Raw genomic sequence first — 22,248 nt, 5'->3', positions numbered from 1 at the left:
ACATACTTAGATTCATAAAAGCAAATAAATAAGCCCGTTATCAGGGAAAGTTTATATAAGAATTAAGAAATCAATTATTAACTTTGATGTTTGTTATAGAACACATTCCACAACTTAATTTCTAACTTAGTTTTATCTTAAAGACAAACTTATCGGTATTTTTATGTTGTCAAAGAGAAAGTTATTGTTATCAACCACATCAGTACAGACACAACCTCCCTCCACCTCTTTGTCATTGCCATTATCATCATCAGCATCACCACCATCATTGTCAACCTAACCTTGATGTTGTCAATATTAGAGAGGGAAAAATGGTGAAAATGATATTTTTTAGAGTTATATATTGTATATTGATCAAAGTGTGACTACTGATTTAAAACACAGTTAATAACTGTTGAACATAATATTAATTTATTTCCATTCAATATCCTTTATTGGTTTTGCCAATCTTGTATTAAGGATCACATGCTGAGTGCCAATTTCACAGTTGTTAATTTTAGATTTGATTCATGTCCATTGTGAAATTTATTTGTTGATATATTTTACACAACAGTCGAGGTGAATTTCATTTGCAAGATAGAATCGAATGCAGTGCTTTGCTAATTAGGTGGAGTTGATTCACTGTTTTTTGTTTTAAAATGTAAATCTTTAAAAACTGCCACCTAGGGCATATTTCTACAGGTATATTAAAGATAATAATCAACATTAGTTTTAACAATTATCATCATCATCAGCAGCAGCACCACCACCATTATCATCATCATTGTTACCAGCAGCACCACCAACATCATCATCATCAGTATCATCATTATTGCTATTGGTTTATTACATGCTGGACTGGCTTTCATGAACAGGAAGAAAAGAAAATATAAGCAAACATTTTTTTCAATTTCCTTGTTGTACTAGAAAATGTTTATTCTCTCTGTCCAAGGCACAGGGCCAATTTTATTTAGAGTGATATGTATTGATCCCTAGAATATTCTGGACGCTTATTTTATCAACCCCTGCTACATTAAAGAAAGATTTGTTTCCACCATTATTTAAATCTATCACAATGAGGGCCAAACTAGGCACAATAACAAATCAAACCTGATGGTTTATTTGGCTTCCTACTGTTCTAAGTATTGAAAAGTCACTGAAAGCAACAAATTACTGTTATCTCAGTGTTACTGGAATATTCTATTCTAATGTGTCACTGTTTAGGCAGAACTAAATTGATGTTGTTCTCACTTCTTGGTTTCTACTTCTATTCAAAGAAACGAAGTTGAATGTCGGAAGAAATTCTGAAAAGAATGTCTGAAAATTCAAATGATTTAACTGTGTGATCTTGAATAGCAATACAAACCAGATGTATTTATGTGTTAAATTTGTAGACATAAAGATTGAGCAGTCAAGAAATGAGCTTTTGTATAAGGTTTCATTGTATTCAATTAATCATTTAGTGAAATGAAGTTTTTGAAAAGTAAATAAAAGTTTTGATAGAGACTAGATAGTCTTCTGGTATCAGGAGATATACTCTGGAAGCATTCACTTCTGATGCTTGAATAGGATTGAGCTATACCATAACTATGATTTCTACTTGCAGCTACACAGACTGGGTTATTCAATGTTAAATGTTTCAGTCATGAAAAATGTAAGAGTTTGTAGTTTTAGTCATGTCCTTAGTTTCATTAAAATGATGCAAACTACTAACCTTTCAGTAGACAGTCTGCCATTCAACTCGCTGTAACTCCTAATTATTGTTATTGTTGATATATTTTAATATTTCATGTGATTCATTTGGTGTGTGTATGTGTGTGTGTGTCTGTCTGTCTCTCTGTCTGTCTATCTGCCCGCCTGCCTGTCTGTTTATGCATTGACTGTTGTCTATTGATAGATTTCAGAAAAATGAATGATTTCTTTTCTTTTTTTTATTTCTATTAGGGTAATTTTCGTCTATTGAAATTACTGTTATCAAGAAATGCAAACTGCCGTGAGAAAGACAATGAAGGTCAAACTGCGATGCATCTGTGCACCAGGCATAAGTCTTTAAAGAGTCTGACACTTTTACTGAAACAATTGACACCCGGGGAAATAGATGATCAAGATAAATACAAGGTAAAGTTGAGAGAATTGAAAACTTTGAAGGATGAATATACTGCATGTGTGCATTCTATTGCTATTAATACATTATACTTCCACTAAGGCTACAAAGTTTTTTTAAAGCTTTTATATCCATATTATTTAATTATACGTATCACTTATCAAATAACACTAATAATAGTTGATTTCTATCACATTTAACCATACATAGTATTTACATTTTATTCAGTTCAGTTTGGGGTCCGGTTGTGGACTTTTGAGCTATTGTTTAAATTTTTTTTAATACTATAGTATGAAGTAGCAGATGAAGTCTAGCTGTAAGGTGCTAAGTGATAATGTGTAGCAGAGTGTAAATCTGTCTTGTGATCTTTATCTTTTCACTGTTGACTACATTGACTGAAATGTATTTGAATTATGAGTTAAGGCAATATAGTTGTCAATACTTATATGCACATTCATATGGTAATTTATTTGTAGGACTATTGCATGTGTGGCAACTTATAGAAAAGAACAGCACATATCAAGCAGAGCATATTGAGAAATAATGCAATAAAATTGAACTAGAAGGGAATTTTTCACATTGTTTATTTGAACTTCAGTGAGCATTTTATTCATTTTCCTCAAAAAATATATTTTAATAAAAAAATATTTTATCATAACAAGGTATCTAATGTCAGGCTGTGTATCTAGAAATGTGTTGCCTTGTATTACTGAGAAGTTTAAACTCTACTTTTATTGTTCTGTTTCTTCAGAATATCTCATCACCTTCTCTGTTGTATCATAGTAAATATTACACTGAGGATTATAAAGTGTGAGGTAAAAGTCAACTGTTCATTATTTATTTCAAAATGTTTGAGGCGTTATAATGAAGAATAAATCTGTTTGGTCTATTTACTTTCTAAGGCTACATTTGATATTCATCCAGAGAGACAAATGCTATTTATTAAGTAAACTCTGTAAGCTCTAATTGGGTGGAAGTGTAGGAATCTTTATTGCTTTCCATATCTTATTTAAGATAAGTTTTGTTGTGTCTAGGGAGAGTCATTATGTCAATATTATTAACACACAGACACTGGTTCAATCCCACTCCTTTGTTATTAGTCAATTGGTTAAATATCCAACTAACTAAGCAAGTGTTTAATTTTTGTTTTTGCTTGTCAAAGCTCTTTCATTGTTACTTGCAACCTTTTCAGTGACACACTGACACACACAAACAAATGCACACAAACACATGCAGAATACATACATACATACATACACAAACATGCACAAGCATGCACATGAACACATGAATATGCAGAATACATACATACATACATACACAAACACATACGCATGCTGGCATGCACACACACACACACACACTCAACAAAATCTCAAACAGACAAACACAGCCTCTATAACGGACTAAGTCAATATTCATTGAAAAGGTTGCAAATAGCAATGAAAGAACTTTGACAAACAAAAACAAAACAAATTAAATGATCAATTATTTAATTAGATATTTAACCAATTGGCTAATAATAAGGGAGTGGAATTGAACCAGTGCATGTGTTAATTATATAGGCATTATGACTCTCCCTAGACACAACAATATTTTTTTCAACATGCAAATTCACATAAACAGTCTTGCAAACCAGATACAAAAACCATTTAAAATAAGGTTATTAATTAATAGAAATGTTTGACTTGTAAATACAAAAATATTTCAGTTTTGAAATGAAAAGCTTGTGTATGTTTTATAACAGACCTAAGAAATTGTATGAGTTGAAAAAAACAAATACAAGGAACAATTTCAATAGTGATGGAAACATGTTCAAATGGGTAGTAGCAGTTGTAATATCAGTTACATAAATGGGAAAACCACATTTTAATGATGATGTATTAATATATAAATGTTAATGATTAAAGGCTTAAATGTTCTTTCTTAATGAATCGCAGACTAATAAGGATTAAAAGAATGAGAATTTGATTCTGAATTGATGAATAATATCCTCTAATGCTGTCAATTAGAGTAGTTGGTTTTGTCCATCCACATAGCTCAGTCAATAAAACATTAAGCTTTTCATTTGAATGTCTTGGGTTCAAGTCCCTCTGTAAGGGACATAATTTTGACATTTGGAAGCACACCCCTGTGTGTCATTCCATTACAAAGGAAATCTTTCTGACCCTGTAAACTACCAATGCTTTCACCTTTAACATTGCTAAGGCTAGAGGACAGCTATTAATTATAACATTTTGCAATGCCTTTAATCTCTTTTTCTCCACAATGACCACTGGTATAGCTTCCACAGAACCAGACTCACTGGTTACCTACTTTCATAAGTCACTCATCAACAAACTCACTTTAGACAAGTTCAATGAAAGCAATGTTGCTCTAAACAGCAGCAACTCTTTCAACCATATCTTTTATACAAATCTGCTATAAAAACTTTTCATCTGTTGAATCCACCCATCTCCCATCTCCTGGATTGGTAGCTTTCTATCTAATCATGTCATCATAGCATATGTTGATGAAGGTCTTTCTATCCTACTCTCTGTAAACTCCTCAAGCTTTGGTTTTTGTTCCTCCACACTTTTCTCTTGATGCACCAATGACCTCCTTGCCACTCCAGCAATGCCCACTCTTACACACATGACATGACTCTTCATTACTTCCTAACTTTTTCCAGCTATGCATCATCCATTTACAATCTAGATACACTACATGCGACAACTGCATTGACTCTATAAATGAAGACCTTGATAGCATCCTCCAGTGGAGCCATGCCTACATTGCTTCTCTTTTCCCAACAAAAAAGCTCAAACAGTACTCCTATGAAGAAAATACTGTCATATCATACAACTCCACTGAACATTAGCAACATTCAGTTGGAATCCTCACGGTCACTCCAGATGCTAGGCCCCATTGTCACCAAGAATCTCTCTCCAGGCATAAGCCCTTGCTTACCATAATTATGACTACATCCCAAAAACTGGCCTTCTCTTCAGGACCAGAAAATGTTTTGACTCCCAGCAGCATTTGACACCCTTCACTATGAAATATTACTCACTTATCTGTGATATTACTACTGCTATGCACACATACATCTTGACCAATCACTAATGGACACATATCAGCTTCTGACACACAGTTATATTATCTCCTTTATCTTTTCTATCACAACTCTATTGGCCTCTGTTCCTCAGAGCTGGTTGGATTCATACTTCCACCATTCAGGCACTCCTTGTACCATTCTTCATTTCACCTCTTGTCAACATTGTTGTGTCCAATGTCCCCTCTCATCCCACAGTAACTTCTATGTTGAATCCTTTCTGATCAGAGCATTGGCCCTTTGGAATCTTCTTGCTCATGTTTTCCCCTGTAGCTGTTGACAAGTAATAGTTTAAAAGGAATATTAATGACATCAGGCATACTGAACTTGGAGGACATGCAAAAATCATGGGCACTGCCCCTTCCTCCAGACTCAGCAAATAAAAGAAAAGAAAGAAAAAAATAAATTGTATGCTTGTAAAAATTAAGCATGACATATTGCCAGACAATATGGGCTTAAGTTGTATGAGCTGCAGATTCATATCTAAATTACATCTAATGTTGCTGTTGAAAAGTCGGGTGTTGTATATTGTTTATTGTGTTATAGTTAATATGAAATAACATGCTGTTGGAAACAAGAGCAAGTACAGCTATTACTGACAGAATAGTAATGTATTAGGATTGGTGAGTTTTGAAACAGCAGAAGCACATAATTTAGCTGACATACATTTTGGATTGTGGCCAAAAGGTGCAGTCATGGAGTGAAGAGAGTTGTTTTTACTTATTTTTTTTTTTTCCCTTTAATAGTAAATTTGTTATTAGCTGCTGTTATAGAATGAATAGTTTGAAAAATATAGCCAAAAAGCTTTTTGTGTGTGTGTGTGTGTATTGAATGAAAAATGTAGGAGAGTAAACCCAATCAATTTGATGAAGTCCTTTGTAAAGTTTTTCTCATACTTGTGATTTGGTGCTGTAATAATTGATGATAATGAACCAGCGAAAGCCATGTTTATTTTATATTTTTCATTTATTTTCAACTTCACAAATTTTTCACCAAAAACCAAAAAAATTTTTACATGCTTAGAAAGTTAACAAATTTTGCTGCTTTGACCATCTTACAAAGGATTACATATTTGTTTATATATAATCTGCTTAGGTCACTCAATATTAGGACAGGACTGAAGAACAGAAAAACTGCTTCTTATTTTTTTCTTATCCTAATTTATAACGCTGAAGTTATTAGCTGTGAATAATTACCTAAATTGATTTGTTGCTTCAGATATTGATTTCCCGCAGCTGATCAATTACTTGTCAACTTTCTCAAATATCCATAATGCATAACTGAAATGATCCAATCAGTGGAATACTGCTAAGCCTGTTATCTTTTTTTTTTTTGTCAATTATTTTTTTTCTTTTACTTCCTTTTAAATATTGTAAATTTTTATAAATTTTTAATGACTTGTTGCCTTTTGTTAGAATTCTACTTCACGAACATTGCCTGTTGCTCCCCTGAGAATTCCAATTAAGCGACACTAAAGTTATTGATTGATAAATTCTGGTTTTGTTCCAGTAAGTGATAATATTATTGCTAGTCTCCATCAACAAACTAGATCAAATATCTATATTGGTTGAAATAGAACATAAATTCTTTGTACAGAGATAATATATACAAATTTCTATCATAAAATAACCACCAATAATTTTTTTCATTAAATTAATATTTATTGCCTTGTTAAACTGAAAATAAAAAAAAAATGCAGGTTCTACAATTATATAGACTGTTATATGAAATAAGAAAACACTTTATTAGTGCTGGCAACATTGTTTATATATTATATACCATTAATGGAAGTGGCTAAATGCCAATGTATCAAAGTATAAATGCACTTTATTGTAATTTCAGAGATTTGTTTGTTCTTATGTTGCTTTATTAAAATATACCTAAGATGATCGGAGATATTAAAATGTTAATGGTTACCACTTTCATTTCATTCATTTTGATATAAAAGTGTTACAATACAGTAAAGAAAATATATACTGCCTCTGAATATATGTTCTTTTAATTCATTGTTTCTGTTATTTTTTTTCTTCTGCTTTTTCTTCTTCAGAGAACAGCACTTCACAGAGCAGCATCCTATGGCAATATTGATCATGTAAAGATGCTTATTAAACAAGTAAGTTACTAGAAATTAGCATGTCTACAAATCTCTTTCTCCCTCCCTGCCCTGTTCCACTCTTTTCTTCTCTCTAACACCACTCTCTCTCTCTTTCTCTCTCTCTCTCTCTCTCTCTCTCTCTCTCTCTCACTCTCTCACACACACACACACAAACCAATACCTTGCTTAACAAAATTAGCTTCCATTTTTTTTTATCTCTCTATCAGAAACTTCATTTTCAGATGAACGTAAAATAGTCAAATATAATTTTTAAGTAGATAAGTTCTTTTAATTATCGGAAAAAAATTTATTTAAAATACAGTAAACCTACACTTACACTCACACACACACACACGCACACACACTACTTTGAACAAAATTATAATTCAATCAAAGATATATATATATATATATATATATATATATACTTACTTTACATTATGCAAGTTATAAAAATTATGAAACAGTAAATCATATGGTACTACTATTTCTGCTAGATTTTTATTTTTATGAAATAGACATCAATAGTTGACTTGTTCTCCTATGAAACTCTAATTTTTCTCTATAACCATTCTCTCCTACCATTTCAGATGTTTTAACTTGCATACTTTGTTCAAAATTTGGATCATTTTCTGAAAATCACTCTAAAGCACAAGTTATTTCACAAAGGCTTTTAGATAAAATCTCTGCTGTTAAAATCAGTTGTGAAGCATTTTCTTCTTCACAATCTCAACAAGATGCATGAAGTTTTGTTGACTCCTTTAGCTTTTCATAGATGAGGGTTTCATTATCAGCTTGTAATAATAAATCCTGAATGTCAAATATGTCAACTTCTTCAAATCTCAATTTCTGCACTATTTGTACAAGGCTATTACTGACTGAATTTGTTTCATCTCTATTCTATGAAATTTCTTAAGTACATTTTAATACAACATTTTTCTAACCAATAACAAGACATATCTGCTTAACTTCTTAGAAGACTTTAATATTTTTATCAGATACTTAATGTTGTAATTTTACCAGAATTCTTTGATACAATATTTTTCATCAGTGGCTGTAATCAGTTGACTTTTTGAAAGAGAATATGCCTTACAAACAAAGGAATCCCTGATCTATAAGTTGTGATTGTTAAACTGTGTTTTGTGGAATGGAAAACATATTCAAGAGATATGTGCATTTGGAGTGAATTAAGATTTTTAAGTATGACCAAAACCAGGACTGCCTTGGGTTAGAAACTCTTCTCACAGTAAAATTTGACTGTAGCAGAAATGTTCAAAAAAACATTCAGTAAACAAATTCTGTGTAATCATATCTTTTGTTATGTTGTGTCTGGGAAGAGTCATTTTCTTTTTGTGCCTTATTATGTAACACACTCACTGGTAAAATTTCCACTTTTTCCCTATTTTTATTGTCCTAAAATTTTTGTTGCGTCTTGCAACCTTTTCAATAGTTTTGACTCTCTTTTACCGGTGAGTGTGTTACATAATAAGGCACAAAAAGAAAATGACTCTCCCCAGACACAACAGAATATGCTTCAACACACGAACTCATATAAAGAATCTTGCAAACCAAATCCAAAAACGAAATATCTTTTTTTAGATTCCCATTTAAGAATCAAATTTGTAGACATCTTTCATTGCATGTTTAATATTGGGTTTTAAGGTTCACTTGAGAAAAGAAGCATTTGTATCGGGTGAATGAGAGTGGAAGTGGTATGCCCCTAGCAATAGCACTTTTTAATACATTCAGTAATTGCTGTAGTGGAGCAGCTGTACTATCCAGAATTTTGAGTTGTAGTTCAGTATGAATCTTATTTCAGCTTTTTCAAGGGTCAGTAGCTGATCAGAACCAAAGTATTTTCTGGATCCTGAAGAGTAAGCCTTGCCTTGGAGTTTCAAAATTAGCAATGTGAAGTCTTCATGAAAGTTCATTGAATATTGTGAGGCTAGGATTTGTAATGATATTGTGTGTTTTAGTTGTGGAGGAAAAGGGCAAAGCTGTTGTATTGGTATATGTAATCGAAGTAGATACTAAATTGTAATGTTGTCACTAGAGATTACATTTTAACTCACATGGAAGCAGTGCATATCTAGGGTGAGATGTCTAGATTGTGTTTGGGTGATGCTTATCAACAAAAGATTGATAAACAGTGAAAGCTGGTCTCATTTGCATAGGAATGTGCTTTTATTTAATCAAAACAGATCATTAATTAAGAGAGACATAACCAAAACTTGGATGCACCAGAGTTGGTAAGATGTAAGTCAGAGAGTGACACATGTGTGCATATTTTGATGCCTGGAAGTAAATTTTGGATTAAAAATACAAAACAGTAAGCGGCACCTTCAAGTATACAACTTCATTTCGCATGTCAGACATAGTCAAAAGGATTTTCTGATGTCAAGGGCAATAACATTGCTTCCATTGAAGTTTGCAAGGACAAAATACCTTTTTCTTTACTACCCACAAGGGGCTAAACGCAGAGAGGACAAACAAGGACAGACAAAGGGATTAAGTCGATTATAGGCAAAGTCGACCTCAGCGGAATTTGAACTCAGAACGTAACAGCAGACAAAATACGGCTACGCATTTTGCCCAGCGTGCTAACGTTTCTGCCAGCTCGCCGCCTTCAAGGACAAAATACCACCAATGAATGGCAAAAAGAGGTAAATTTCTATAAATCTGAAACTGCTGAAACAATAATGGTGATCAATGAGAAAGAATTTGTGTATGTGTTTCAAGGTAATGAAGGATTTGGTTGTTGTAATTCTTTCCATCCTATTCAAAATAAAATATGATACATCAATAGATGACAGTGTCAAAAAGGTGCTTCTCTTGGAAATGAGACACATCATTGTGTATATTCACAAACTGAGGAAAAGCTGCATAAAAAGAGACAGAGCTAAGAGTTTAAGAATGCTGGAGAAGGCACTGTCTTTACTGGTCACCATTTTGGGGTTGGATTGCATGGAGTTTTCACATTTGGCAACTGCATATACTTGGCAATAAAACAGGTATGGGTGAGAAAGCAGAGTTTAGGAAATGTTTTTTTGTAGCAAAGCAGACAATACTTGATATGTTATAGAAAAAGCCACACTGCTCACAGAATGACATTGGTTGAGGATTGAGGGGTGGGAAGATATAACTAAATTAGTGCAAATTATTTTGCAATGAAATCAGATAAAAGCTTGGCAGCAATTTGAGAGACAAAAGAACTTTCTATTTGAGCAGTTCACAGAGGTATATTAATTTTCTTCTGACATGTCTTACAGACATAATGTTGGTGAGTAAATCTTCCTTTTCAGTAATGGTAATAGACTTTTTCAATGTATTGTGTTCTTTTCTTGTGTAGCTGCAGCTGAACCATTTTGGGGTTTGGGATTTTAAGATTTAATTGTATGAGTGATGTGAAAAGAAAAGCCTAGGAAAATTGTATTAATTATTCATACAGGTATTTCAGATCGGTCATAGATGAAGCACATTTGCTGTCATGATTTAGTTAGCATGCCACTGATACAATTCTGACTGGTTATTTGGACTGGTGTGTGTGTGTGCGTGCATGCATGCATGTGTGTACATGCACATGTGTGTGTTGTTAGGTTGTTGTACAGAAGAAAGATGTGAAGTGAGTTACCTTGACTGAATGTAGCCAAATGATCGGATAGAGACAGAAAAATGACAACTAGGAGAAAATTGAGATTGGAATAGAGAAAGAAGTCAAGGATGTTTGAAGTGTATTGGTCAAGGGTACAGATAGACTTGAATACAAACTAATGTAGACAGTTCAGAATAATAAATGATTTCATCCCTGCTTTGGTGAAAGATGTATGAGTGCCATCAGAGCTTTGGAATTACCAAGGATGACGATTTCATAGAGACAGGAGATAGTTGAGCGTCTACTAAGTGGTTGAAGGAGTTTTCTATTTTTATGAAACTTTGTCTTACATGAAACATTACTTGTAAAAATTTGAATATTTGCAAAGAAATTGTTGGAAGGAGTTAAGTTAAGCAGATAAATGAGTTTTACTTCAAGGAACACTACAAATTTTGGTATGTATTCATTTCTACTAACTGAATGAAGCACATTGTTCATTTTTTTTTAATCCATGATATATAGCTTACATTAGATTCCTTTTGTTCGTTTCTTCTTCCCTCACTAAACTAAACACATCTTATGTTACAATTCTCAACATATCAGAGAAGTAACTCATTATTGATTGCCAACTTTCAATCATCATCTTTTTCTTAAGTAAAATTGTACTGAAACAAATTATTTTTGCCTACTGTAATTTTGTGTAAGCTGTAAGAGAAGGCTGTAAATTTAATATTTTTCCATGTAGGCACTAAATATAAATGAACTACTAACTTAATTTTTTGAAATATAGGTCCCATGTGAAAAATAAAAGCTGGAGTGTTATCAAGTTTTATATTTATGTCTTTTCACAATAGACACAAAGTAGAAAAATATAATTCTCTATTACCCTGGTTACCTTCTGAACTTTCTGAACTACTTAGTAATTTACACAGAGCTGTTTGAACTTCTGATAATGTGACTTGTATTGCAAAAGGAGAAAATTTCTGATGACATTTATTGATGTGTCGTGGAAGAAATTTGACTTTGGATGAAGTTACCCTTATTTTTATCTTAGCTAAATGAAATGAATTACAAGTGTCTATTATTCAATATACTAACAACTATTCTTCATTAAGTAGAGTTGTAGGATCCTATCAATCTTTTGACTTCATATTGCATTATAACTATTATAAATAAAAGAGTAATGTATGCCTTTAGAGCAGTGGTTCTCAGCTGGGGTCTATATGATCCCTGGGGGGTCCATGTAAGACTGGGGGCTCACACAAGCAAAATAGTATATTGGAGGTCCACAATTAGTATTTTAAGGGTCCATGAAAATATCTTACTTTGGATGTATTTATTACAAGAAACAGCAAGATTTCTTTCTCTAACATTTTATGTACTTCAACCTATACATTTTAATGTGAGGAAAACAAAATAGGAATTTTGAAAAAATATCTATGAAGCTAGTCTTTAACCCTTTAGCATTCAGATTATTCTGCCAAATTTAATGCTTATTTATTCACATTGTTTTGAATTAATCATGCATTATCTTGTGGCTTTGAGATTTCAATGATGTGATTGTTTATTTTTAGGGTAACATTGTAGGGTAGACCAGAGGGGCTGGATATGGCCAGTTTGAACATAAAACAGGCAGAATATTTTGACTGAATATGACCAGTTTAAATACTAAAGGGTTAAACATTGAATGGCTATGGGGGTCCACCAGAATGAAATAGTAATCAAAGGATGCCGTAGGCAAAAAATGGTTGAGAACCACTGCCTCAGAGTATTGGGCGAAGAGTATCAGCTGTGAATAAGAGTTTACTTACATTCAAATTTTAAACTAACCACTGACAAATTTCATTAAAAACCCATATAAACTAACAAAAAAAAAGACTATATATATGTAAATAAAAAAAAGTAAGCAGTTAAGTTTTAGAATTTAAACTGTAATTAAATATAATTTGTTTTTCCAACATTCCGTAAGGCATAAACAAATTTCTGCAAGTTGTAATGATCATTTTGTGACAGTAATTATGAATCAGAATACTTACAAATTAGGATGTATTAGCCACACCTTTATTAGCATTCAGCAGTAGCATTCAGCATTATTCTTCCCTCTCCACTTCCTGGTTTTTATTCTGCCTCATTAGGCATTCATCATCATCGTTGTCATCTTCATCATTGCCATTTTAATGCTCTTTTACTCTTTTACTTGTTTCAGTCATTTGACGGTGGCCATGCTGGAGCACCACCTTTAGTCGAACAATTAAGCCCCAGGACTTATTCTTTGTAAGCCTAGTACTTATTCTATCGGTCTCTTTTGCCGAACCGCTAAGTTATGGGGACGTAAACACATCAGCATTGGTTGTCAAGCGATGTTGGGGGGACAAACACAGACACACAAACATACACACACACACACACACACACACATATATATATTATATATATATATATATATATATTATATATATATATATATAATATATATATATATATACATATACATATATACGATGGGTTTCTTTCAGTTTTCGTCTATCAAGCCCAAGGCTATAGTAGAAGACACTTGCCCAAGGTGCCATGCTGTGGGACTGAACCTGGAACCATGTGGTTGGTAAGCAAGCTACTTACCACACAGCTACTCCTAGTTTTTCTATGCTTGCATGGGTCAGATGAAATTCATTGAAGCAGATGCCTTTCCTATGCCCAAATGTTTTTGGTTTCCAAGCGAGGTAATATTTCCCCATGGCCAGCCATGTTTTCATTGGAAATGAATGACATTAGTTGTATAACAGTGATACCCATTTACAGTCTTTACATAATGGCAAGAAAAGGAGAAACAAACACACACACTCACACACATTCATATATGATAGGTTTCTTTCAGTTTTCATCTATCAAATCTACTCACAAGGCTCTTGCTGGCCCTAAGTAATAATAGAAAACTTTTGCCCAAGATGCTATGCGATGGGAGTGAACTCAGAACCATGTGATTTGGGAAGCAAACTTCTTAATCAACAAGCATGCTTATTTATCATCATCATCATCATTTAACATCCGTTTCCCATGCTGGCATGAATTGGACAGCTTGACAGGAGCTGGCAAGGCCTGGGGCTGCACCAGGTTCCATAATTGGTTGCCCTTCCAAATGACAACCACTTAACAAAGTGGACTAGGTACTTTTTATGTGGCTTTTCACCTTGGTTTTTGGATATCAATTCTGCTGTAGTAGATGGGTCTTCTTGAGTACAGCAATGCACTACATATCTCAGTCCTTTTTCATTTTTTTTGAAAGGCTCAGTGTTTTTGAGACTAGTCTTCAATACTTATTCATCATCACCATCATCATCATTGTTTAATGTCTGCTTTCTATGCTGGCATGGGTTGGACGGTTTGACTGAGAACTGGCAAACCGGGAGGCTGCACCAGGCTCCAATCTGGTTTGGCAAGGTTTCTACAGGTGGATGCCCTTCCTACTCCAAGAGTGTAGTGGGTGCTTTGTACATGCCACCAGCACAGGAGTTAGTTAGGCAGCACTGGCATTGGTCACATTCGAATGTTGCTTTTTACATGCCACCAGCACAGGTGCCAGTCAGGCAGCATGGGTACAAGTCAGGTGGAACTGGCACCCGCCACACTCAAATGGTGCTTTTTATGTGCCACTGGCATAGGTGCCAGTCAGACAACACTGGTATCGGCTATGCTCAAATGGTACTTTTTATGTGCCACCAGCACAGGTACCAGTCAGGTGAAAGTGACATTGGCCATGCTCAAATAGCGCCTTTTGCGTGCCACCAGCATGGGTGCCAGTGAGGCAGCAGCGACATCAGTCATACTCAAACGGTGCTTTTTTGATACCACCAGCATAGGTGCCATTTAGGTGGCACTGGTATCAGCCATGCTCAAAAGGTGTTTTTTATGTGTCACTGGCACAGATGCCAGTCAGGCTGCACTGGCATCAGCCATGACTACAATTTCACTCGGTTCAACAGGTCTTCACAAGCACAGCATATCACCCAACGATTGAAGGGTGCTTTTAAATGGGCCAGTTATGTAACACAGGCATCGATCTGACTTGGTTTGCCAGGTCTTCTCAAGCATGGCATATCTCGAAAGGTCTTAGTTGCTTATCATTGCCTCTATGAGGCTCAATGTTCGAAGGTCATGCTTATTATTAATGATAAATATTCAGTGTGAATTGTGATACTGTTTTTGTCTAGGTTTGCTGTTGATTGCATCATTACAAAGTAAATGTAGTTATTTTAAGTACAAGTAACATTTTCGTATTTTATTAAATACTTTAAATCACTATTGTAAGGAACATCAAAGTGTACCAATTAGAGAAAATGAGTTGTTAGCAAAAGTTCTTTGATGAAAAAAAAGTCAAATGATCATTATTATTTTCATGAATGCAAATAAAAGTGTGTCTTGTTTGTGAAAACAAATTTCTATTTACAGTTTATAATAAGAGGTCTTGGATGTTACTACTTGACTAAGCCTAAAGAATATGAGAAACTGAAAGAGTCTTGGCATTTCAGCTACCTCCAGTAATGAGGCTCCAGCTTAAAAATTCATGAGTTTTGGGGAGAATGGAATTACTCCTTAGTCATTACTTTTCCTAGGTTAGCTCTGACGCATGATGACATCATCTGTCAAAGGTCACAGTTAGGGGTCAAGTTACAGAAAATTATACTATGGTTAAGGTATACAACACTTACAGAAGAGCAGACCGTTAGACATGTATCACATAACTCTACCAATGTGGACAAGCACTGATACCTTGTGAATCAGTCCCCCATGCCTGCCTAAGGATTCAGCAAACCTTATAGCTCAAGGGTAAGCTCAGCAGAGCAGGAAACTAGCAGAAATCCTGTAAATAAACGAGTAGATGTCTGCAAGAAACCACTGGTGTATTTTACTCCAGGAAAATCATAATTAAAAAGAGAGATAGACAGAAGGTTTGAGAGAACATTTTTAAAGTAATTTTTATGCAATCAGCAAAATGTTTTCAAAATACATATTAATGAAACATTTCCATAACAAAGACAGCTATGAAGAGTGTGAGCTAATTACAAATAAAGCAAAGCCGCACATCAAAGAAAAATTTGTTAATGAGTGTATAGTTACTATTGAACAAATTTTAACTCTAGAAAAGGTCAGATTGTTTTAGAATATTACTTTATTATGGAAGATGTTTCTGACCATATGTATATTATACTTGATAAAAAAATTTGATCAAAATGGCTACAGTCTGTACCACTCCATCCCCTGTCCCTTTTCAGCTACATTATTCTGTGTGTGTGTGTGTGTGTGTGTGTGTGTGTGTGTGTATGTGTGTGTGTGTGTATTATACTTGGGGATGGCCATTTTTTTGTCTTTGTCAGTTTGATAATTAATCACATGCACTATTTATTCAACCTTCATTTTAATTTTTATTCATATTATTTTTAGTTTATACGTATGTCAAAGTTCTTTTGTTACACATTCTGTGACCTCACCAGTGATTCTTTGTCCCATGTGTCTCCTCTTGTCCTGTTTATTCCATTTTATCTTTCTGTAGTATGTTTCTCATATGTTTATGTGTGTGTAAGTATGTGTCCTATGTGCATGTATATGGGTTTGCATTTTACGCTGTTTGTATTTGTGTCTTTTAATTATCTATTCTATTTTTCATTTTATTTCTTATCTTCCCTTTCTTCTTGTCTTTAGTATGTAAATGTGTGTCTTGTGTGCATGTACAATAATTTGTATATTACACTATTAGTACCAGTGTCATATATTTTTCCTCATTCTGTCTTTAGTCATCAGGTTGCATGGTGTGGTGTAATATGTGGGCTGTTATTACTCCATTCACATTTTCTGTTGAAGCTTGGTCTATCTTCTATTATGTGTATGGCCTCTGTAATCTCTCTGAGTGTCATGACTGTTCTATGCGTCAACAAGATCCTAACATCCATGTTGTCAACCATGCCTCCATGTTCAAATTGAACATATTGGTAGAACACTGATGAGCTTTTCTTCTCCATCAGTTCCTGCCATTGTTCACTTATCAGCTCTGCTATGCTACTTGCTGTCTCTTCAATGTAGGTCTTCATCCTATTTCTGCACTTTGCCTCTGTATATCATGTGCTATAGACTATGTTCCTAGTTTTACAGTTTATCTGTGGGTTTACTGTACACACTATACAGCTCCTATCTGTACAGGGGATTCTTTCAAATGGGTATGCTCTGCAGATCAGGAATTTTATGGGGGTCCCTGATCTTCCTACTATTTTAATCCATAAAGTCATCTTATCTAAGGTTTTCCTAAAAAGTATGCTAGTTCACCTGCGGGGGTAGCATTGACAAACAACTACATAAATACACACACACACATGTGCACATACACACACATGTATGTGGGTGAGTGAACAATTGAAATAAAGTAGCTCTTGACACATTTGGTAGGAATTAGATATATTCTTTTACTTATTTCAGTCATTTGACTGCAGCCTTGCTGGATCACTGCCATAAAGGGTTTTAGTTGAAGAAATCTACCCTGGGACTTATTCTTTGTCTCTTTTACTGAACCACTAAGTTACAGAGGTGTAAACACACCAGCATCGGTTGTCAAGTAATGGTGGGGGAACAAACAAAGACACACACAAACATATACATATATATATATATATATATATGACGGGCTTCTTTCAGTTTCTGTCTACCAGATCCACTCACAAGGGTTGGCAGCCCAAGGCTATAGTAGAAGACACTTTGCCCAAGGTATCACACAGCGTGACTGAACCCTGAAGCATGTAGTTGGGAAGCAAGCTTCTTACCACACAGCCACACCTGTGCCTATATATTTAAGTTTTTAATAACAGTTTGACTCAGCTCCACATTACTTAAGGTTCATGGGCATGTCGGACACCATCATCTCATCAGATACTAAGGGCATGTGTGTGTGTGTGTGTGCATAAAGGACATGGCTAATGCTAATGATATCTAAGTATCATTGAAACAAGCGATATCAGAATTTGTATTTAATTTCTTACCTGTAGTTGTGACATCATGAGACAACAAAAAACAGTATATACAATAAAGTTGGCTATATTTATATTGTAGGATAAATATAAATTTTACAACACTAGATTTGCTTGCTTTAAAATCAATGCAAAGGTGAAGAACTTTTTTAATGAGATCCAATCGACAATAAAGGATTTCCACATTGGACAAATTAAGAATAATTTGGGAAGTCTACATTGCCTTCTGGGTGAAAAGGGAATTCTATACAGCCAGAGTAAGATCAGTTCTTTACAGTTCATCAGCATGGGTTCTGATGAAAAAGATAGAAAACAAGCTTAATGGGACCTGCACACATACATTGCATGCACTCCTCAACAAATTATGGAAACAGCACCCAAGAAAAGATGAGCCTTATGAAAATATCCCCAACATATCATCACTCATCTGAGAGGAGAGGACAAGATATGCTAGTTATTGCTACCAAAGCAAAGATGTCTGAGTGAGTGAACTCTTTTTGTAGGTCCCAAGCTATGGCAATTCTCATGTCAGATGACCCAGAATGACATGCATTGATCAACTCTCTCTTGATATCTAGTTACAAACAGCAGACCTCAATAATGTCATGGATAGCAGGAACACTTGGAGAGAAAGAGTGGTTTTGGTGCTGGCAACCTACCCAAAATATTAAATATAAAAACTTAATGCAATAGTTACAGACAACTTTAATCTAGACAGAACAGGAGAACCATAAACTTTATTCTAATACATGAATAGAATATCAGTATCATATTCACCTATAAAATTTCTATGCGCATTCTTTAAGAATGAACAATACAATGAAAGTGATAAGACAATGTATTGATTTGATAAAAAACAGGGATTTCAGCAACAGAGATCAAAGGTCTTAAAGAAGAGATGAAGGAAATTGAAGTGGAATATGGTGAATTTTGTATTATTGTGATTTTTATTGATTAAATAAAGGGTATAATTTCTAGTGCAGTTAGGACCTGCAAAATGAAGTGAAACTTTTCATGAATGTCAAAGCATTGCCAGTATGGCATTAAAGAACCAAAAATGGTTATATGACTTGGGTTTTTTGATGGATATTATTTACCAAATAAATTATCCAAGTTTGAAATTACAAGAAGGTTTATGTCAATATTAAGAACATTGAGTCCTGCTGTGATTGTTTTAATATCATCTGAAAACAAACTGTATTGTACATTTTCCAACACTAAAAATAAATAAATGAAATATAACAGAAATCAGAATTGCCAGTATAGTGTACAGTAGATTGTTTCAATCTTTTGGATTAATTTTAAAAAAGGCTTTGAAATTTACATAACTCAAACTATGAATATGCAAAATTCTTTTCAGTGCAATGCAAGATGAAGTCCTTGGTTCCTTACACTTGAGTTAATTTACAACTAGGTCGTACTTTGATATCCAAATTTAATAGCTTATCTATTTAATTGGAATGTTATAAATCATATGGAGACAATGGAAAATACCCAGTTTTGAGATAAACATTGAAAATTCTATCACTATTTTCTCTTATTTACTAATGTGAAAATGTTTGACAGCATCAAATTTAATCAAGAACAACTTATGTACTTGACTAATTTTACAAACCAACAACCAAGAAATGCTGCATTATCCATCAGTGTCATATAATTTCTCTAAGTATTTCAAAGCAGAATTAACATTTTCATTAAGTTGTAGTGTAAGAAGCTTCACTACATTTAAAACATTAGACTCTTTGGCATCTTTGGTGTTATTATATTTAAAGTATTATAATTGCCTTGCAAATTAATGCATTGTAACATTTTAATTAATGCTGCTTAGCATGATCACATTCATACTCATGAATTTGTAATTTTAAAATTTTGTTTTTCTCTGCACAGATGTCAACCCAGGTTCTTATTGCAATTCACTTGCAATTCACTCCTGGTACTAAAAAGAGTTCCCACTCTTGCTTAAGATAATAGGGAACTAAACTAAATCTTTTGTTATCTGTTCATATTATATTGGGAAAACATGGATTCTAACATTTTGGGCAATTCATTTTTCTCTCTGAAGAAGCACCCTTCTCAAAACATGAAAATATACATTTTACACAGAGCATGCAAAATGTAAGTTATTTTTGCCATCAAAGATCATCACGAATCTCCTGAGAGTCTGGTTTTTATATATTCTTTGTTATTTCATCTAGTGTCTACATACCTTTTACCTTAAATTTTGCCAGTAAGGTAGAGATCGACTTTGCTCTTTATTCTTCTGTAGCAATAACACCTTGGCAGCTCACAAACAACTCATAAGTATTAAAACCACATTTGTAAAAGTGGTTCTAAAAATCAATGAATTAAAACCAAACCAATGTATGTTTGGTGACCTGAACTTCACAGTTGTACATACTACTGTCTGAAAAACTCGAATTTGTATTATCACAGATTTTTGTTTCTTTGGATGTGACATGACAGAAAGTGGAAACACTTTTAGACAAAAACACTAGTTACATAACACTACTATTTTTGTATTTGTATCAGATAGTAATAGAATTGGAATACTAATCTTCAAAGCTTACATTAAAGTAGTTCTGTTGTATAGGATTGAGCTCACTATCAATGTCACCATCATTTTAACGTCCACTTCTTCCATGCATGCATGGGTCAGGTGGAGTTTTTATCAAGGCAGATTTTCTATGGCCTGATGCCCTTCCTGTCACCAGCCCTCACCTGCTTCTAAGGTAATATTTCCTCTTTGGTTGAACATGTTTTACTGAACACTGGAAAAGAATGGCAGTGCTTGTATGATAGTGACATTCATTTAGAACTCTTATGCAATGTCAAGAGAAGGAGACACAAACACATACACTCCCTTCCTTTCTCTCTCTCTCTCTCTCTCTCTCTCACTCACTCACTCACTCACACACATACACACACATACACACACACACACACACACACATGCACACACACACACATGGTGAACTTCTTTCAGTTTCCATCTACCAAATCCACTCACAAGGCTTTGGTTGACTCAGGGCTATGGAAGACACTTACACAAGATGCCATGCTGTAAGACTGAACCTGAAACCATCTAGTTGGGAAGTGAGCTTCTTCACCACACAGCCATTCCTGACAATAACAAAAACACCAGCAGAGACAATAACTACTGGATGTCCTTCTCTTTTATAATTTTCCTCTGGAGTTCATTTTATACAAATAATAAATTTATAAGCAGCTGAGTGCATAACTTTTTCATATGACAGCATTTACATTCAAAAAGATTAATTTTGATGAGACACACTTTGAGAAAACCAAATATATGACTAACCTCTCTTTTGAATTATAGAACTTACTACAAAACCTTATTGTATCAGAGATTTATGAAGGATATACATTTTACAATTTAATGATGACATAACCATAAGATTTAATAATGATATAACCATTAGATTTAATGAAGCTACTGATCTTGTCATCAACAGACACCAATGGTGGTAGTATATTGGCCATTATCAAGTGCATAACATCTGTTATATTGTGGTTTGATCCTAATGGAAACTTACAAGGAAGGTGAAGATAATTCGATAAAGTAAGAACCAAAAAGCTATGCAGTCACTTTAATCGACTGTATTTACTTTATTTATAAAGAATGCTTTGATTCTAGGCAAAAGAAATCACTATTGCTATAAATAACTTATCTTCTTTACATCACCATCATCATCATCTTATATTTGCCATGTTTCATACTGGCATGAGTTGAACAGTTTGACAGGATCTGAAGTGTCCAAAGATTGCATTGGGTTCCAATGTTTACGTTGGCATGTTTTTTACTGATGGATTCCCTTCTTAATGCCAACCACTTTAGAGTGTGGACTGGGTGCTTTTTTTTTCTTCCACCTGCATTATTAAGTATGCCATGCAATTCACCAGACAATGAGCTCTGGGATCTTATCATTTTGTATTCAAGCTCCATTCAAAATATTACTCATATAGTTGTTCTTGTGATGTCTATACAAATAACAACTAAACAAACCATCAGGGGAGCCTGTATATGATTGCTTAATCTAGAACTAACAGCCAAATATCTTGAAGATTACACTTTTCCATCTTAAAAAAGGTAATGACACATTGATAAATGTGGTCCTGAATATATTGTCTAAAACTAAGACAAAATGACCATGGCTAGAATTCTTTGATTATAGGTGTGCTTGATTACAGGTAACCAAGAGCTAAATAACAAAAACATCTAAAGTTATTTTCAATCATCTGTAACAGTACGTCTGGCCACGGGGAAATATTACCTTACTTGAAAACAGATAGCAGTCATCAATGAGAAGGGCAGCCAGCTATAGAAATCTCTCTCAACAAATGAACAATTTTTTT

The 22,248-nt window shown here is 34.0% G+C and overlaps 1 protein-coding gene across 4 annotated transcripts in view; it reads left to right on the top strand.

Moving 5' to 3' along the window:
• The window catches only part of LOC115215581 (inversin), a 408,281-nt gene that overhangs the window by 187,695 nt on the left and 198,338 nt on the right, over positions 1-22,248 (top strand). For all 4 annotated transcript variants that reach the window (XM_029784790.2, XM_029784800.2, XM_036506245.1 and 1 more), the window contains 2 exons: positions 1,924-2,097; positions 7,225-7,290. In XM_029784790.2, the coding sequence (XP_029640650.1) occupies positions 1,924-2,097; positions 7,225-7,290 (240 nt within the window). The remainder of the gene's footprint in view (positions 1-1,923; positions 2,098-7,224; positions 7,291-22,248) is intronic.

Source organism: Octopus sinensis, linkage group LG1, assembly GCF_006345805.1.
Source record: "Octopus sinensis linkage group LG1, ASM634580v1, whole genome shotgun sequence".
Lineage (NCBI taxonomy): Eukaryota > Metazoa > Mollusca > Cephalopoda > Octopoda > Octopodidae > Octopus > Octopus sinensis.
Note: the sequence above shows the minus strand (reverse complement) of the source record. Positions and strands in the feature narration are given on the sequence as shown.